Source organism: Garra rufa, chromosome 4 (genome assembly GCF_049309525.1).
Source record: "Garra rufa chromosome 4, GarRuf1.0, whole genome shotgun sequence".
NCBI lineage: Eukaryota > Metazoa > Chordata > Actinopteri > Cypriniformes > Cyprinidae > Garra > Garra rufa.
In genome coordinates, this window is record NC_133364.1 from 3881326 (window position 1) to 3899019 (window position 17694).

Here is a 17694-nt window from a genome sequence, read left to right on the forward strand (position 1 = left end):
AATGTTTACTGTGTAAAGTTGTAAGTAATATATATTTCGACAGAGAGACTTACATAAATATGGTTATTGATAAATATATCAGAAAATTATTTAAATAAAGCATGTTTGTTGAAATAATGTAAAGAGTCAGTATTGTACATCAACCATTTATTTTTCATATAAAAACGTGGCCAAAATGTGCAAATATATGTATGTATATATATGTAAACATGATATTTTACAAATTTGTAACAAACAAAAAATAGTAATATTCACAAACATACAGAGCATGGCTGAAATTTTATCTGGCAATTTATGGCATCTTATGCTCACATTATCAAGTGTGACAGTACCATGGTACAATGATGCTATCCAAGGTAATACCATATTACCCTAATACACCACAATTATAAACACCATATTTCAAATGTTAGACCAATACCACGGCACATGTCCAAAAAAAACATGCCATTACATTTTTTTGTTAGTATAGGTGTATTTAGAAATGCATTAAGTGCTCTGTTTATTTTATTTATTTGGTAAAGCATAATACTTCAAAAAATATATCTTTCATTGTTTTACACCAGATTATGTGCATTAGTTCAATAAAAAGTGGTTGAAGATGACATATCTGGTTTTAATAACATAACATGCCAATATAATATGTAACAGTATACACTGAATGGATTGGCAGAACCAGGGCTGTTGATTTTTAGTGTCCGTCTGGAACAAACTGAAGCCTTCAGTGATGTTTCTCACCCATAAAGAGCGATTTCTGAAAATGTTAAACTTAGTGGTCAAAGATCTTGCTCCTGTTTTATCTGTAATAAGTAAAGCACCTCATTCAGATACCAGTACAGTGATCATATACACAGCACTCTGCATGAGAAGTGTCTGTTAAAATGAAAATGACTATGCAAATATTCTTGGCCATGTTTGTTTGAGGTTTAAAGACTGAATACGAGTGTGAGATTGGGCGCGATTAAGGGATTCAGGTAAAGGACGGTAACGGATGTAGTTTCAGGTTTGACATGGGTTGGCATTTTAAGGCTTCACAGTTTCAGGTCCAACTCTGAATCCTCAAACTCGTTGTGCAGATTGTCAGCGACGGGCTTCAGGAGTTCCTTGAATTGTCTGATGCTGCTTTCGTGCAGTTTCACCTGCGTCAGGTAACGCTCACGTTTGATCTGCTCCTTCAGAGCTTCCGGAACGTCCGGGATCATGTAGGACAGCATGAACTTGGTGAAATAAACAATGTGCTGAGAGGAGAAGAAAACAGATTAGTTACAACCTCAAACAGCAGCACAAAGGTGGCAGGTAAAAAAAAAAAAGAAAGATTGTTTTAATAAGTTATCATTAGCTGTTTCACATCTAGTCACTTACCTCAACCACAATCATAAAAGCTAGTTTGGCAGCAATAACGTGCCAATAATGTATGTTGAACTCATATTCATAAGGATGACCGGGAGGATGCCTGAAATCACGATACCTGAGAACATAAGAAAAATGATTATATTGTTATTATATAACAATGCTGTTTCGTAAAATAATGAATGAATAAATAAATACCATAATAATAATAAATAATTAAATTGTTAAAAATGTTTTCTAAATTTATATATTGGTAACACTTTAAAACGAGGCTTAATTTGTTAACATTAATGAATGCATTAAGATTATCTTATAATAAGCATTATTGTTATGAGATTTATTAATCTTATATAACAGATACAGCTTTTCACTTAAATTATGTATTAGTAAATGTTAAAACTAAAATTAATAAATGCTTTAGAAGTATTTTAGTTAGTTCATGTTAACTAATAATTAATGTTAACAGTTATAACCTTACTGTAAAGAAATGCCAAAATATTAAAGATAATTTAAAGAATCTTAACTAATACTCTTAACTAGAAATACTAAAAATAACGATAAATATTTAAATAATATACTTCAACTAAATTCATTATATATTTTTTTAACTCCTAAATTACTAAATTAAACATTTCTATTTATTATTTAGTGTAACTTGACAGACTAAAATAATTAAACTAAAATAAAATTGAATAAAAAACTTTATCGACATAAAAAACTAAAATTTGCAAAAACACAGTAGAAAATTACTAAAACATTAACTAAAATATTCATAAAATACAAGAAATAATTCAAAATATTAATAAAAACTACAATTTCATTAAATCTCACTCACTAAAAACTGCATGGATTATTTAGTCGTCGTTATTTTGGTTCTTTAAAGCATCAGCAGATGCTTTTCCACAGAACTAAAAAGTGCTTTGTTATTTTCTTTTCCTGTGAAGTGAGGTTGTAAAACTCGTTTGGTTTTAAATAACCATTCACTGAACTGCGCCTCAAAAACCACAGATCAATATTTCTTCAATATCTCTTGCCATCTGCCATATTATTAAACAAGCTTTTGCTCTTTACTATGCAAATCTGTGGAAGTCTATGTGTTTGGGTTGTCAGTTTTATTATGTATGATCCAAACATACAGATCACTTAATAACTTATAACACTCTTCACTTTTCTAAATGTTTAAATACATGCATGCTGTGTATTAAACGTGCAGAAGAAAGCTTGAAAAAGAGGCAGGCTTATAAAAGGATAAATTGAAACCATCTCAGTGTAATTACAACCAGTTATGTTTTACCAGCCTACCGGCATGTGGTGATTTTGTCCGGGCTGATGTCATGTCTTGGTTTGCTCGTGTTACTGAAGTCTTTAATGTTAAACACAGACAGCGAGCTGTTGATGAAGCCCTCCATGGTGTGGTTAGATCCATTTGAATAAGAGCTGACAGAAATCGCCCAGTAATAAACCAGCCGAGGGATCATGTCAGAGGTGAAGGCGATAATGGCAGCCTAGAGAGGAAAACACCCACAGTGAGTGAACGTGACCTCAATTACACAAGATGCAAAACAACGACTTCCTCTCAACCCACATTTGTGGCCACCGCTAGTATCGCTATCCCCTGCAGGATGGGCTGCCAGGCACCGATGTCCTGGGCCTTTTCTGGAACTACTCTACGAAACTGAGTTGTGATCTTCCAGGCGTCCACGCGGATTTCACACAGATTGTTAAACAGCGCCAGGAGAGGAGCCAACGGGAAGGACGCCACAAACAGAGTCACAAAACCAAACTGGATCACTGCAGCGGACAAAAATATATATTAAAGGGTAGTTCAGCCATACATTCAAATGTGTTGTTAATTTACTCACCATCAGGATCTCCAAGATGTGGGTGACTTTTAGCATATTCTTAAGTGATTTTTAGCTGAAATCATGGTCCTTGGTGATTCATAAAATGCAAGTCAGTGGCTACCAGCACTTTGAGAGTCAAAAAAGCACAAACAGGCAACATTAAATTAATACTTGTGTCTCCTGATGTTATATTGAGCGAAACAATCGATCTTCGCAAAAACCTGAATCAGATTTCCCTGTTTGGAAATGAAGTTTTGTTTCTTAAGACCTCAATATATCATCAGGAGCTACGGGTATTAATTTTATGTTGCCTGATATGATTTTTTTCACTCTCAAAGGAGCTGGTAGTCGCTGGCTTGCATTGAATGAATCACCAAAGACCATGATTTCAGCTAAAAATCTTCTTTACTGTTCTACTAAAGAACAATTGACTGAGGGTGAATAAATTAATCTATAAACTATCCCTTTAAGACATCTGTGTTGGTAAACAGCAATGTTTCATGGTTTAGATGTGTGTAAGGTCTCACCCATCTCCAGATACTCATAAAACAGGCCGAGCTTTCCTATCTGCTGGAGTTGATAGTCTTGTTCCCAGCGTGGAATCACTTTTTCTGAACCCACCTGGGTGCAATGACGAAATATCAGATTCTTCACCCACCTACAAACACCAATGGTTATTAATTGCTGTGGTTTTTAAACTGTTACTAATAGTTCTTATTCTATTTTTTAATAGTTTTAATTTTAGTTTCTGTTTCTATTTTAGCCTTGCAAACAAGACTTGGTTTGTTTTTATAAACTGATGCTTTCTGTTATCATTGACAGCAAGTTTAAGGTTTCTGTGTGAAACTTACGGCAGTAAGACTTCCTGTATGTTGTTCCAGATGGCCTTCCCTGTCATGATGATTGACAGCTGTGTGGTCAGTTCAGTCAGACAGCCACCAGGATCACACTGAACATTACATGAAATAAAGATGTCATATTTTTGCTTTTAATCAACAAGCAATATCAGTGCATGAAGATGTCTCACCTCCTCATTGCGGAACGCACCAAACCAGTAGACGGGCTGTCCCGGATATCCCACCACCTTCCCTTTGAAGAAAGCAATGTAGAAGCAGGACGAGTAATAGTTCACAAACTGGAAGAGGAACATCTTTAGCGTCAGGCTGTTCTCGTACTCCGTTTTGGTCCGTGGCAACTCTGCAGCACACAGAATGAATGTCATTTTCTAAAAATCAGGGTTTTATCAAAGTGGGGTTCGCATGCTAATAATTAATTAATACTGAAAAGTGAAATAGTATAAATAGTTTTGAGATAAAAAATGAAATAAATATTTAATTTGTTTATCTGCATGCCATGATACTATTAACCAACATTAGAGAATCTTGAACATGTAAAATAGGGTTCTTATTGTTAATTAAAACAGCTTTTTTTGTTTATTCAAATAAAGCTGAAATAAAATAAAAAGATGAAAGACTTAAAAGGGAATTTATAAAAATGGACTTTGAACTAAATGAAATAATTTAAGTTGAAGTTAAATAAAAACTAAAAGTGAATTAAAGCAAAATCAAAAACTAAAATGAAAATAAATGAAATGATAACATAAATAACCATTTAAAATAAATGGTAATAAAGAAGCACAGCAAAATCACTGAAAATTCCATCTTAAATATTAAAATAAAATAAAAATTTTAATACTATAATTTCGGTTTAAAAATTTTGTGTGTATTTTTTATTAAAAGCTAAGACAAAATAAAAAGATTTAATTCAAAAAATTAAATGTTGCCTTGGCCAATAAGTGAAATGTTAAGTCAAAGCACTAAAATTACTAACAGGAACTAACTGACTAAAAATAATTTAAACCTAAATAGTAATATTAAAGGTTATTCAGGATCATTCATTAGCACAGAGGGGTTCATTTCTGTTTAATCATTGTATCACTTACCGAAGTCTGTGATCCAGATGGCCACTCTCTCATAGACGTTATTGAGAATCATAATGATGATGAAGCTGATGATGGAGGCTGTGATGGACGTGGCCGTCTGAGGGGTGACATACTCTTTGAACGGCTCCAGCTCCTTAGTATACTTCAGATCAGAGCGCAGCTTCACAGAGAAAACGATGAACATCGCCAGACGATACACGATCACACCGACCACTGATGCTATGATCAACAGAACCTACAACAGACGCATCAGACAGGCAGACAATCTCTCAACTCATTTGAAAAGTAACATGACATGACAGATTTCAGAACTTTTCCTAAAATTTATTTTATTTTCTAAATTCTCTTTTTTGTGTTTAAATTTTATGGACTCCGTTTTAAAGGTTACATTAAATTTTAGTAATAAAAAAGCCTAATTAAAATCACATTTCATAAACAATTTATTGAAAGTTTCAGTGAAATACTGTTTTATTTTTTATCAAAATCTTATTCAAAATTATTACAATGTCCTGCACAACAGATGTTTACTTCTAAAATTAAACCATGGATGAAAAAGTGTGCGATTATCAGAAGGCATTATTATCATGTTGACTTTTAGATACCTTTTTAAATATTTAATTACTTGTAAAAAATAGAAAGCACAATATTACCCAGAATAACACAGTGCTAATGCCACACGACACTCTAATGCACTTCCCGCAGGCTGTGTACGGCACCTTCTCTGTAGTCTGTACATAAACACAAAAGCTCATTGTTATTGACCACAACCTAAAAGCAACTAATTAATCTGAATAAAGGCACTGCATACAGTGACACTCATACTTGTGTAACAGGGTTCAGTCTCTCATAGACACATTTGGCCTCGTATTCAGGTCGAGGCTGTTCCTCCTGCTGAAGAAACTCCACTGTGTCCCATTCATGCTCCAGTTTGGCCTGATAACGTTTCCAGAACTCAAGAAACAGAGTCACTGCGAAAGACGAAACATATTGCATATAAACCGGCAAGATTTATGCAATACATCGAAATACTGCATTACAAGGAAGGTCCCATTAGTTAATGTATTAACAATAAGCAATGCATTTGTTAAAATTTTTATTATTTTTGTTAAAGTTATTAATAAAAATGTTGTTTGTGGTTTGTTTATGTTAGCTCATTTCCATTAAATAAAATTAAAAGACACAACTTTTGATTTTAAAAATGCATTAATAAATGCCTTTGTAGCTAAATGAAATGAAACGTTGAAGTAGTAAAATAATAACTGGAAATAAAAAAAAAAAAAACTAAAAAGAGAACTAAAACTAAAACAAACAAAAAAAATCAATTCAACCTAAATAATAATAATAAAAAACACTACAAATTTCATGAGAGTTAAACTAAAAGCTGATTTAAAACAGTAATAAAAAAAATCTATAATAACATACTAATAATGAAATGAAAACATACAATAAATAACAAAAAAATAAATAAAATACAAAATACAATAGCATTTAGATTATGAAATGCTTTTATCTGTCATTCTTACATCAAGTGTTAAAAAAAACGATTGATTTCAATAATATTTTGAATCGGTTTTTATTTTTATGTTTCAGTTTCATGTAAATTTTTGTTAATGTTTTAGTATTTTGTTGCACTGAGATACTATTTTAGTTTAAAATAATATTTTAAATACATTTTTATTGTTTCAGTAATTCTGTTGTGTTTTTGACATAGATAGATAGATAGATAAATAGATAGATATTTATATAGTGTTTATTAATTTTATTCCAATTTTACTTATTTTAGTACATAAAGTCAAATTGAAATAAAAGTAGTATTTAGTATTTAGTAAATAGTATTTAGGTTTTAGTATTAGTTTCAGTTTTATTTACCTACAATAACCCTGTTTGTTCAGGGTTAATAAAGTTAACAAATGTTAAACTGTGCCTTACTGCAAAGTGTTACAAATGAAACACATTGCATACAAAATCAGCAAAAGCTTTGTTGAAACTCCAAACATGTTTATCCAATGCAACTAAATGTATTCACAAACATGACTAATCACGCTGAATCCTGGTTACTGGCCAGAATAAGCTGCGATGTGGAGCAGGCTTTTTGCCAGCAGACAAAGATTTAGCAACATTAACAGTTGGGATCATGTGACCTGTGTAAGAGATCACTCACCCCAAACAGACATGAAGACGGCAAACACCAGCGTCCCATAGTTATCAAATATACACAGTCTCTGTGGAGAAAAAACAGAAACACATTCTCAGCGTCAGAGCATTTCGCAAACAAAACAAACATCAGTTAAATCCAAGATCAGACACCAAATCCCACAATCCTCCAGAGGAGACGCTGCTGGTAGGTGTGTGTTTGACTACTCACTTTAGACGACTCGCACGTGGTGTTCAGCCTCCAGTACGGACAATCTTTATCACACTGCGGACACATGATTATTTCGCCACCAATCCGAGGGTCACACACCTCTTTGCTGTCCAAACAACAGTCAAAATTAGTCAACGTTTTTCAATTTAAAATGTAATAATAATAATAATAATAATTTTAAAAAAAGTTATTTATTTAATCAAATTTTATATAATTTAAAAATAAAAAATATTTATAATTTATTAATATATCAATAATTAATTTATTTCAATGTGATTTTTTGGCTAACATTCTGCGATTATATGTAAATGGATAATCACACAATTTCTTTAGATGTTATTTTATTGCTTTTTTGACAACCTTTGTAATTATATAATTTTTTAAAACTTTATTATTAACATGAAATTGGATCAAATAGAAACAATTCAAAATATTAGAAAGAAAATATTATAAATATTATGGTGTTATATTATTATTATTATTTATATATTATTATAGTTTTAGTAATATTTTGAACAAAATTGAAATGAAATTTCTTACTTTATTTTGCCAATTTATGTGTTATTATTATTATTTTCATTAATTATTGATTATTTTTTATTATTGCTATTTGGGTTTATTTGATTTTTTAATTATTTATTAATTAATTTATTTATTTTTAGGCTAAAAGTTTGTAAATATATATCAATATGGATATAAAATAATAGAAATGGCAAACATATTTAGATTTTTTTAACATCTGTTAGTAGTAATAATACTTATAATTAAATTATTATTAAATAAATACTAAGTCTATGTCTAAAGAAATTAAATATTAGTATTGTAACATTTCATTTCAAATTAAAAAAGAATTATAGACAGTCTTTATCACACTGCTGTAGTACTGTACAGTTATCATTGTATGTAATTTATTTTGTTATTTTTAATTAATTTTTTTTAATGTTTTGGCCAAGATTCAATATGTCTATAAAATAATAATAATGGTTATACTACTACTATTTATAATAATGATTATTATTTTTAATAATATGGGAGTTTGCTGTACCCCCAAGTGCTCATCTCTCTGGTCGCGTATCCGTATATGAAACAGCCGAGCCCGACCGCAGCAGCGAGAGTCAACATGACTGTGTAGAAACCCAACCAGGCGAAATAAATGCCGATCTTCTCGCCGTAATACTTCCTGAAAGCAGAGGCGCATATTAACAAACTCATCCATCTGGAGGGGTGCAGAAGAAAAACCAGAAACAGCATGAATGCATTAGCAGAATGACACACAAACACACCTGATCAGGTCCAGCGGCTGCATCTTGTAGAAGCTCTTGGGATGAGCCCACTCATTATACAGCAGAAATCGCTCATTAGGGCAATCAGGCTCTTTAGATTTCACATTAAATCTGCTCTGTGACAGAAATCACAAAAACAGCAGCAAAACGCACATTAATACTCATGCATCACTTCAGTTACTCTACATAAACCACATTCAGATTAAATGCAGAACGTGGGCAGGATATGTAAAAACCTTAAAGGAACACTCCACTTTTTTTGGAAATAGGCTCATTCTCCAATTCCCCCTGAGGTAATAAGTTGAGTTTTACCGTTTTGAAATCCATTCAGCCGTTCTCCTGTTCTGGCGATATCACTTTTAGCAAAGCTTAGCATAGATCATTGAATCCTATTAGACCAATAGCATCGCGTTCAAAAATGACCAATGAGTTTCGATATTTGTCCTATTTAAAACTTGACTCTTCTGTAGTTATATCGTGTACTAATACCGGCGGAAAATGTAAAGCTGTGATTTTCTAGGACGATAAGATTAGGAACTATATTTCCATTCCGGCGTAATAGTCGAGGAATTTTGCTGCTGTAATATGGCCGAAGCAGGCGGAGTAATATCACACAGTGCCTGAAATTAGTTCCCAGCAAGGTTAGCATTTGCACATGTGCTGTGTGATATTACTGCGCCTGCTGCGTCCATGTTACGGCAGCAAACTTCCTTGACTATTACGCCGGAATGGGAGTGTAGTTCCTAATCTTATCAGCCTAGAAAATCGCATCTTTACATTTTCCGCAGGTATTAGTAGACGATAAAACTACAGAAGAGTCAAGTTTTAAATAGGACAAATATCAAAACTCGTTGGTCATTTTTGAATGCGATGCTACTGGTCTAATAGGATTCAATGATCTATGCTAAGCTTTTCTTTTTAATCTTTATTTTTTTCTTAAGAAGAAAGTGCCAGAATGTGATGTTATCTTACTGAATGGAGATTGTACACTCACTGATCAACTGAATGATAAAGATTTCAAAGGCTGTCTTTTTGCACTGCCTGGAGCTTATAGAAATGACAATAAGCATGAAAAATCTCGACAATGAGCTTTGTTCTGACAACATTCACCTATTATATATAAAAAATGTTAAAACCTAAAAACCTTAAATATGTCAACAAAATGAAACAAGAATACAAGAGTCATCATTTGAAGTGGATAAAAAACGTTCATCAAAGTTGTCCTAAGACAAGAACATGTATTGTTTTGGTTTTAGGACAACTTTGATGAAAGGTTTTGATCCACTTCAAAAATGAATTTATAAAATACATCAATTTCAGCTTGTCACCAAGGTAACATTTCTTGATATTTTAGTATAACTAAATTAATAATAAAATTATATAAAAATAACAGAAACACACTAGTTTTAAAACTATTTATTAACTTATTTGTATTCAGAATTACTTTATTTATTTTTATTATTTTCTGTGTATATAGACAGAGAGAGAGAGAGAAAGAGAGAGAGAGAGAGAGAGAGAGAGAGAGAGAGAGAGAGAGAGAGAGAGAGAGAGAGAGAGAGAGAGAGAGAGAAGATAAAATAATATACAGAGTTATAATATAACAATTTAACAGAGTTATAAAATAATAGTAATGGTAATAGTAATATTTGATATTTGATATTTTTACTAAATAAAATGACTAAAAAAAAAATCTAATAACAAATGCAATAGTAATATTTTAATTTAAGAAATATTTAACAACAACAATAATAAATCAACCGTAAAATTAGGCTCTCTGGAACTCATTTTCATTTAATTTAACTTATGTTTCAAAATAACTAAAACTAAAATAAAATTAATTCTAAAACTAACTAAAATTAAAATAAAAACAACAAAAATAAAACGATTCAAAATAATAATAAAAGAACATAAGATTGCCTCAATGATACTAAAATAATTTTAAATATTTTAGTATTACTTACATACTATTACTATTTTTAGTAATATTTTAAATTAGCTTTTAAGTTTTTTATTTAATTTTAGATTTACTTATTTATCTTGTTATTTAGTGCTTTTGATATTTCAGTGATTTTTTATTACTATTTAGATTTATTGGTTTTATTTGTTTTAGTTTTTATTCATGTCCTTCTTCACCATTTACTGTTTTCATCTGATATTTATATTACAAAAGTCTTTTTTGAATTACCAAAATATGTTTTGAATAGTTCTAGTTTTAGTAAACTATAACAACCCTGAAAGTATAGTGCAATCTATTTATATGTATGTATATAGCTAATACTTACATCATGTAATGGATACGCAGCCTTGTACACGCCTCCATCCAGCAGCTTATTGATGCCAAACTTCTTCATGTTTCCTTTGACGTCGTACGGCGCTCGGCTGAGGATGTAGTACGCCTGCAAACCCACGACATATTAGTAAAAAACAGCTGAACACTGAGACTCACAGCGACTCTGAGACATCAACGCACCATTCTGCCCCTCATGGCCGGAGTGAAGAACTGCTCTTTGTCCTTCACGCAAAAACAATTCAGTTGGTCCTTCCTGAAAGGAGCCGTGAAGAAGTCAGGCTCATTGACGATGACATCCTCGCTGGGGTAGAAGTGGCGCGTGAAGCAGTTGTATGCAGATGATTGCGGGGCCAGATCGTTGGCCTGAATGGGCAGTTTGATGTGCAGGACTTCAGCGTAAGTGCACAAAACCTCAAAAGGCATGTGCACTTTTACATAAATGAGCTTCTCGTCCTTTACCTACAAAACACAAGGAGGAAACTCTCCTATCAGAGCTACAGGAAGGTGTACGTGTATTTAAAACAATAACATTCCTGTAAATCAGATCAACAAGTTCAGACAGAACTCACTGTATCCTTCCTGAGAGGTCCACATATATGAGTAAAACTGATATAAACCAGGCATGATAAACTCAGTAACAGAAATAAATCTCTATAATGTTTATAAGAAGTCTTCTTTAAATCACTTACAGATTGTGCTGCTTCCAATTCCACACCCATATTCATCAGGCTTCCTTCGAAAAACTCTCTGCGTCTTTGCTAGAGAACAAATGAGAGGGGAAAAAACCCTCACTGACATTATTGTAATAATAAAGTACTAAATAATGTTTAATTTCTTGCACAGACAGGTCGTTTTACTTCACAAGACCTTTATACAGCGGGGAAAATAAGTATTTATTTATTATGACTCAACTTGCATACTTAAATGTTCTGATTTCTTTTTATGAATTCAATATTTGGCTTGATGGCTACATCTGGTGGAAATTTTGTGTCAATAGCCCACTTAGAAATACCCTTACTGATAAAAATGCTGATGTGTCAAATACTTATTTTCCCCGCTGTATACCATTAGGAGCCATGGGTATTAACTTTGTGTTGCCTGATATGCTTGTTTTGACTCTCAAAGTGACAGCACCCATTGACTTGCATTTTATAAATCAATAAGAGCCATAATTTCAGCTGAAAATCTTCTTTACTGTACAAAAGAAAAAAAAAGGTATCTTACATCCTTATGTAAATATTTGATCTTTTTCAATTCAAATTCAAATTTTACATTTAAATTTTAAGTTTCAATATTTTTACCTAGTTAAGGCTTAAAGTCTGCTTAAAATATATTTTCTAAATGCATATTATATATATGTGACCCTGGACCAAACAAACAGTCATAAGGGTCAATGTTTTGATTTAGATTGAAGACTTAAATATCAAAGCGTTTTCATAATGTACGGTTTTTAGGATAGGACAATATTTGGCTGAGATACAACTATTTAAATATCTGGAATCTGAGGGTGCATAACAATCAATATACTGAGAAAATCACCTTTAAAGTTGTCCAAATGAAATTCTTAGCAATGCATATTATTAATCAAAAATTAAGTTTTGATATAATTACGAAATTTACAAAATATCTTCATGGAACACGATCTTTACTTAATATCCTAATGATTTTGGGCATGCTACAAATATACCTGTGTTATTTAAGACTAATTTTGTGGTACAGGGTCACATATTATTGTGAACTGTTTTTTTTTTCCTTGTATTTTCCTTTTTTTTTTTTTTTACAAACAACATTTCACAAAAATAGGCATTAAATAGCAAGTTTGTTATAGAAAGTCTTATACAAAAGGAGGAGTTTTGGATATTCAGCATTTACGAAAAAGGTTTTGCTGTTAAGAATGATGGTAGCCTTTAACTTCTATAGTATAGAAAAAAAAATACTATGGAAGTCAACAGCTACCGTCAACTGTTTGATTACAAAAGATTTTCCAAATAACTTAAAAATATTTTTTGAACTATCTCTTTAAGGTTATTGCTCTGATTACTAGTAAAGGACTAGAAGTTTCTGTTCCTTAAAAGGGGGAACTAAATGAATGTGTGAAAGTGACTTTGACTTACTCTTCTCCTCACAAGAGAGCGTTTTTTCTCAGACACATTTTTCGACTCGTCCTCATAGGCCAAAATAAAGTCAATCCGTCTCTTTCCATCATTGAAAAACAGTGAATCAGGGTTACCATTGAATTCAGCCTGCAAACAACAAATTCATGTCATAAGAAGCTCAAAATAATCTCCATCACCTACATTTAGTGACGCAAAAGTACTAAATGTTTTCCTTAATAAACAGCTTTGAACTACTGAATTCATTCAGATAAATGTTCCACTACTAAACACTTGAGATTTGTAATGAACTTTCTAAAGCATTGAGAGCCTGTGTGTTTTGTCTAGTAATGTTTTCCTGTTTATAAATGCAGATTGAAAAAGAAACCAACCCTTTCCACTTTCGGCACAGCTTGACCTTTAGGCATAGATTTGTATGTTGGCAACTCTTCAGAATAAACTGGAAAAAAAAAAGCATACACAAAATATTACAATAAAGGAAACATTCAACAGGCAAAAGATGTGAGTCACATATCTTCTTCAGTCAATAGGTGCTGTCAGAATAAGTCCAAACAGCTGCTTAAAATAACTGATGGACTGGAGAGGTGTGGATTACTGTGATGTTTCTATCAGCTGTTTGGTTTCTCATTCTGACGGCACCCATTCACTGCAGTGGATCAATTAGTGAGCAAGTGATGCAATGCTAATTTTCCCAAACCTGTTCCCATGAACAAACAAACAAACAAACTCATCCACATGTTGGATGGCCTGAGGGTGAATACATTCCAGCATCAAACATTATTACACTCAAACTAATTAAAGCAATTCACACAAAGCATGTGAACATTTTGGAATTCTCTGATTTAATGTTTACTCACAGTGAAGGGAAAACCCAAGCAAAACAAACCAGCCAAAGAGCTAAGCATAATGGGAAAAAATTAACTCAAATCAGATGTTGCCCGGCAGAACGGAAAATGTCCATAGCAACGGCCTAAAAACAGCCTGTGCAAGGAAAACTCATCGGTCCAGGAACATCTGACTGACTTTATGAACAACGCCTCCACAACAGACTCCCATTCCAGCATGGGGAATAAAACTGTCCATAAAACACACACTACAGAAAATACGCAGACTTTTCTATTTCAGACACGTGTGTATTTGTGTACAGAGTTGATCTACAGCATATATTATATATTAATAACACTTGTTGTTACTAAAAATAATGGATTTGTAAAATGCTTTACAGTAAACAAGCATCAGAATCATAAGTGGAGGAACAGTAACATCATTACTTGTCTAACAGGGAACATTCCCAGAACATTCTGCAAGATTGTAATAATGTTCTCAAAATGTTAGCGCAAAAATGCCATGTCATGTCATGTTTTTTCCTAAAACATTTTAGCTGGGTGTCCATGTAACGTTTTTTGCTTTATTTTGTTTCTTAAAGTTTTTTAAATGTAACTTGTTTCATAACGTTCTACATTCAAACGTAACAATGTTTGCAAAATTATTAAATGGAATTATCACTCAAATGTCCGCATAACCATTTGTTAAAACATTCTTTAAAACTTTTTTTTAATGGACGTTCAGAGCTGTATATACAGCTATATAACAGTAGTAATAATAATAGTAAGTTATTTTTAATAAATAAAAATTACTAAATAAAAATAAAATAAGTAATGCAATATTTCACTTTAAAAAATTTTTAACAACAACAATAATAGTGATAATACAACTGTAAAATATGGCTCTCTGGAACCCCCTTTTTTCATTTAACGTGATGTTTCAGAATAACTAAAACTAAAATAAAAAATACTATAACTAATAAAAACCATATAAAATTAAACAATTCAAAATAATAACAAAAACTATAACATTGCATCAAATTATACTAAAATATCACTGCTGTTATTTTTCTTTCACTAATGTTCTTCATGTGACATTAATAGAGCGTTCGTTCGAAGTGATCTGGTGTTTAATAATGTTCTCAAAACGTTAGCACAAAAACATTCATTAATGTAACGTTCTATCTGCATCCATGTAACAATGTTCAACGAACATTCAAATATAACATTCCTACAATATTTTCAAAACGATAAAATGGAATGTTTACTCAACTTGTTAAAACATACTTTGAACATTAGAAAAAATACGTTAAGAGAACATTTAATAATAACGTTTAGCAAAACGTTCTAAAAGCATCTTTTTGTTGGCCAGTAAACATTACACCAAAATACACACACAAAACGCACGAGTGCAATTATTAATAATAAATAAATAACAATGAGTTTAGGAGAGTTTGAGAGGATGTTTTAATTATGTAACTTGTCGTTCTGGTTAGGTTGTGTTTTGCGTTTTACATATGCAAATATATTCGAGTCAGTTGAATGAGTTTGAGCGCATTATTTGTGTTATTATCTGTAAAATGGGACTTCTGATAGCTTCCGATAAGCTCAACAGAACCGCTGCGTGCGGCGAAAAGAAACCAAAATAGCGTGGCTCCAGGGTTTGCCCTCTTTTTCTCTGAATCATGTTCGCTATATGTACATCAAAAAACAATTAAAAGATGCTGAAACTCACCCATTTCTGTCATTAAATTCATCTCCACCTCTCCCTCCTCTGTTTCTGAGTCCAGCTCAAGAATGTCATTGTCTTCTGCTTCACTCATCTCTGCGACTTTAAACTCTTCACAAACTCTTTAGAAAACAATGCAGCATGTATCAGATAGTAAAGTGCGTCTATACAACACAGATGAGCGGTTGAGACGCAAACATACGTCTTAAAGAAATCACAGAGTGTGAAAGAACCAAGTGCGTGAAGTTTCTTCTTCCAGTCTGAACTTGCTGAGAGTAGGTGGGGTCGGAAGAGGGTTTTCGGGGTATAGCCTGTCAGACAGCCATTGCATAAACTCTGTGGTTGCACTTGATATTTTCTAGTTTCCGCTTTTGCAATAATATGTGACTTATGTGTTTGACTTCTGGTTTGCGCGTAATTCTTGTCTATATAATCGTACATCTTTTCACACTTGGTATTTGGTACATCAGGCCATAGAATATATATTTCTGTCAGTAGTTAATTCATCTCTCTGTTTAAACTAGCAACTCTGTATACCGTTTGAGTAAATTATTAACTTGAAAAGTCAGAACGCATTGCGCACCAGGAACCATTTCCGTTTCTTCATTTTCACACGGAGTGATTTGAGTGACAGACGCGTGTAAAGACCAGCTTTTTTATACTTTCAGTAACTTTTATCCCCCTTTTTAAATTAATACGACCATTTTATGTACGAGTGATATTAATTAGTGTAACTAGATGGTAATGCTAGCACGCAAAAGCATAATAAGTCTTTAGTAGTGAGTCGTCAACCACAAAATATGCAATTATCACGATTAGAGCAGAAAGTTTTTTTTTTATTATTGAACAATCATTCATGTACAAACAACTTGGGAATATCAAAACATCTTTATATTACAATATACAGAACTGAATATTTTGAGATAAGCATTCCTAAATTTTTTACTTTTGATTTTATAGGAATGTTAGAAGCCTCAGTTAAGATTAGAGCAGAAAGTGATATACAGGAATACCCTAAAACTACCCATTCAGAAACTATGTGCATTTTAATTTATATAGGATGTTGTCCAAAGTAGATAATGTACGTGTATAGTTTACATTTATACAACACGATGCACTGTGGACAAATAATCAAGACTTAATGCCCAAAATATGTATATTTTGTATGTAAAAAAAAAATCGAACAAAGTGGATTGGGTCTTCTATAGTCTTAAGTGGACAATAGATATGGTTAAATCTAGGCTATTAGTTTTATCTCAGGTAAAAATTCCCAATACAATTAAAAAGACCTTTAATGTCATGTCTTATTAAAACCACTTTTACTATACATAAGAACTTAAAATTACAATTTGATGCCCTCTGGTGGTGAGTTAGTGTTACTTATCGTAATGGTAGAAAGTGAAGTGGAGTTTTTTGTTCGCTTCACCAGGCGGCAGACGGAAGTGCTAATAATAATAATAGTTTTTGGTTTTGTGCCTAAAGTAATGTCTTTCAAAATGTTGTTGGAATTGAATTTGTATTACGTTCTGAATTCTCAATACAAAAACTCCAATTATCCCATTTTTAAGAGGCATGTTCTTTTATACTGGAACTTCATTTATAATTCAAATTTTACCCATTACAAATTCGCCCATTCGGAATATTAGGTATATTTTACTCTTTCTAAGTCACTCTTTTTAAGAGAATGGTGGAATTGAGGTATCTGGTCTGTTTTTTATTTTTTCAGATAAACCACAAGACTTATGATAAGTTATTGAAGTGTATTCCACAGGGTTTTATGTTGGTTAGATCTACAATGCTCAATGTAACTAAATCTCTTCATTTACCTTCTTTAAAAATAAAAAAGTAAAACTGTATTAGAAGTAATTCGTCAAATTAATTTGAACTTTATTGACAATTTCCAAATCAATTTTCTTGAAATCAAGAGACTCAACTTTTTGAGCCATGTATCTT

The 17694-nt window shown here is 32.1% G+C and overlaps 1 protein-coding gene across 1 annotated transcript; it reads right to left on the bottom strand.

Annotated features, from left to right (window-relative positions):
• Positions 1-132: 132 nt before the first annotated feature.
• ano6 (anoctamin 6) lies at positions 133-16006 on the bottom strand. Its single transcript, XM_073838014.1, has 20 exons — positions 15748-16006; positions 13560-13627; positions 13189-13317; positions 11764-11832; positions 11255-11533; positions 11067-11180; positions 8785-8900; positions 8547-8681; positions 7502-7607; positions 7298-7358; positions 5959-6104; positions 5787-5864; positions 5137-5371; positions 4222-4391; positions 4046-4143; positions 3722-3852; positions 2936-3141; positions 2653-2855; positions 1363-1468; positions 133-1238 (listed from the first exon to the last, which is right to left on the bottom strand). Exons 1-20 carry the CDS (start codon positions 15833-15835, stop codon positions 1032-1034), a joined length of 2745 nt encoding a protein of 914 aa, XP_073694115.1. The 5' UTR covers positions 15836-16006; the 3' UTR covers positions 133-1031.
• Positions 16007-17694: the final 1688 nt, after the last annotated feature.

Bases quoted from the DNA above. Each gene is read 5' to 3' on its own strand.
- ano6 (XM_073838014.1), bottom strand. From the start codon at position 15,835: ATGAGTGAAGCAGAAGACAATGACATTCTTGAGCTGGACTCAGAAACA. The intron at 13,628-15,747 runs GTGAGTTTCAGC...TTTTTTTTCCAG, and splicing joins GAATTTAATGACAGAAATGG to TTTATTCTGAAGAGTTGCCA. The intron at 6,105-7,297 runs GTGAGTGATCTC...CGTCTTTCGCAG, and splicing joins CGTCTTCATGTCTGTTTGGG to TGACTCTGTTTCTTGAGTTC.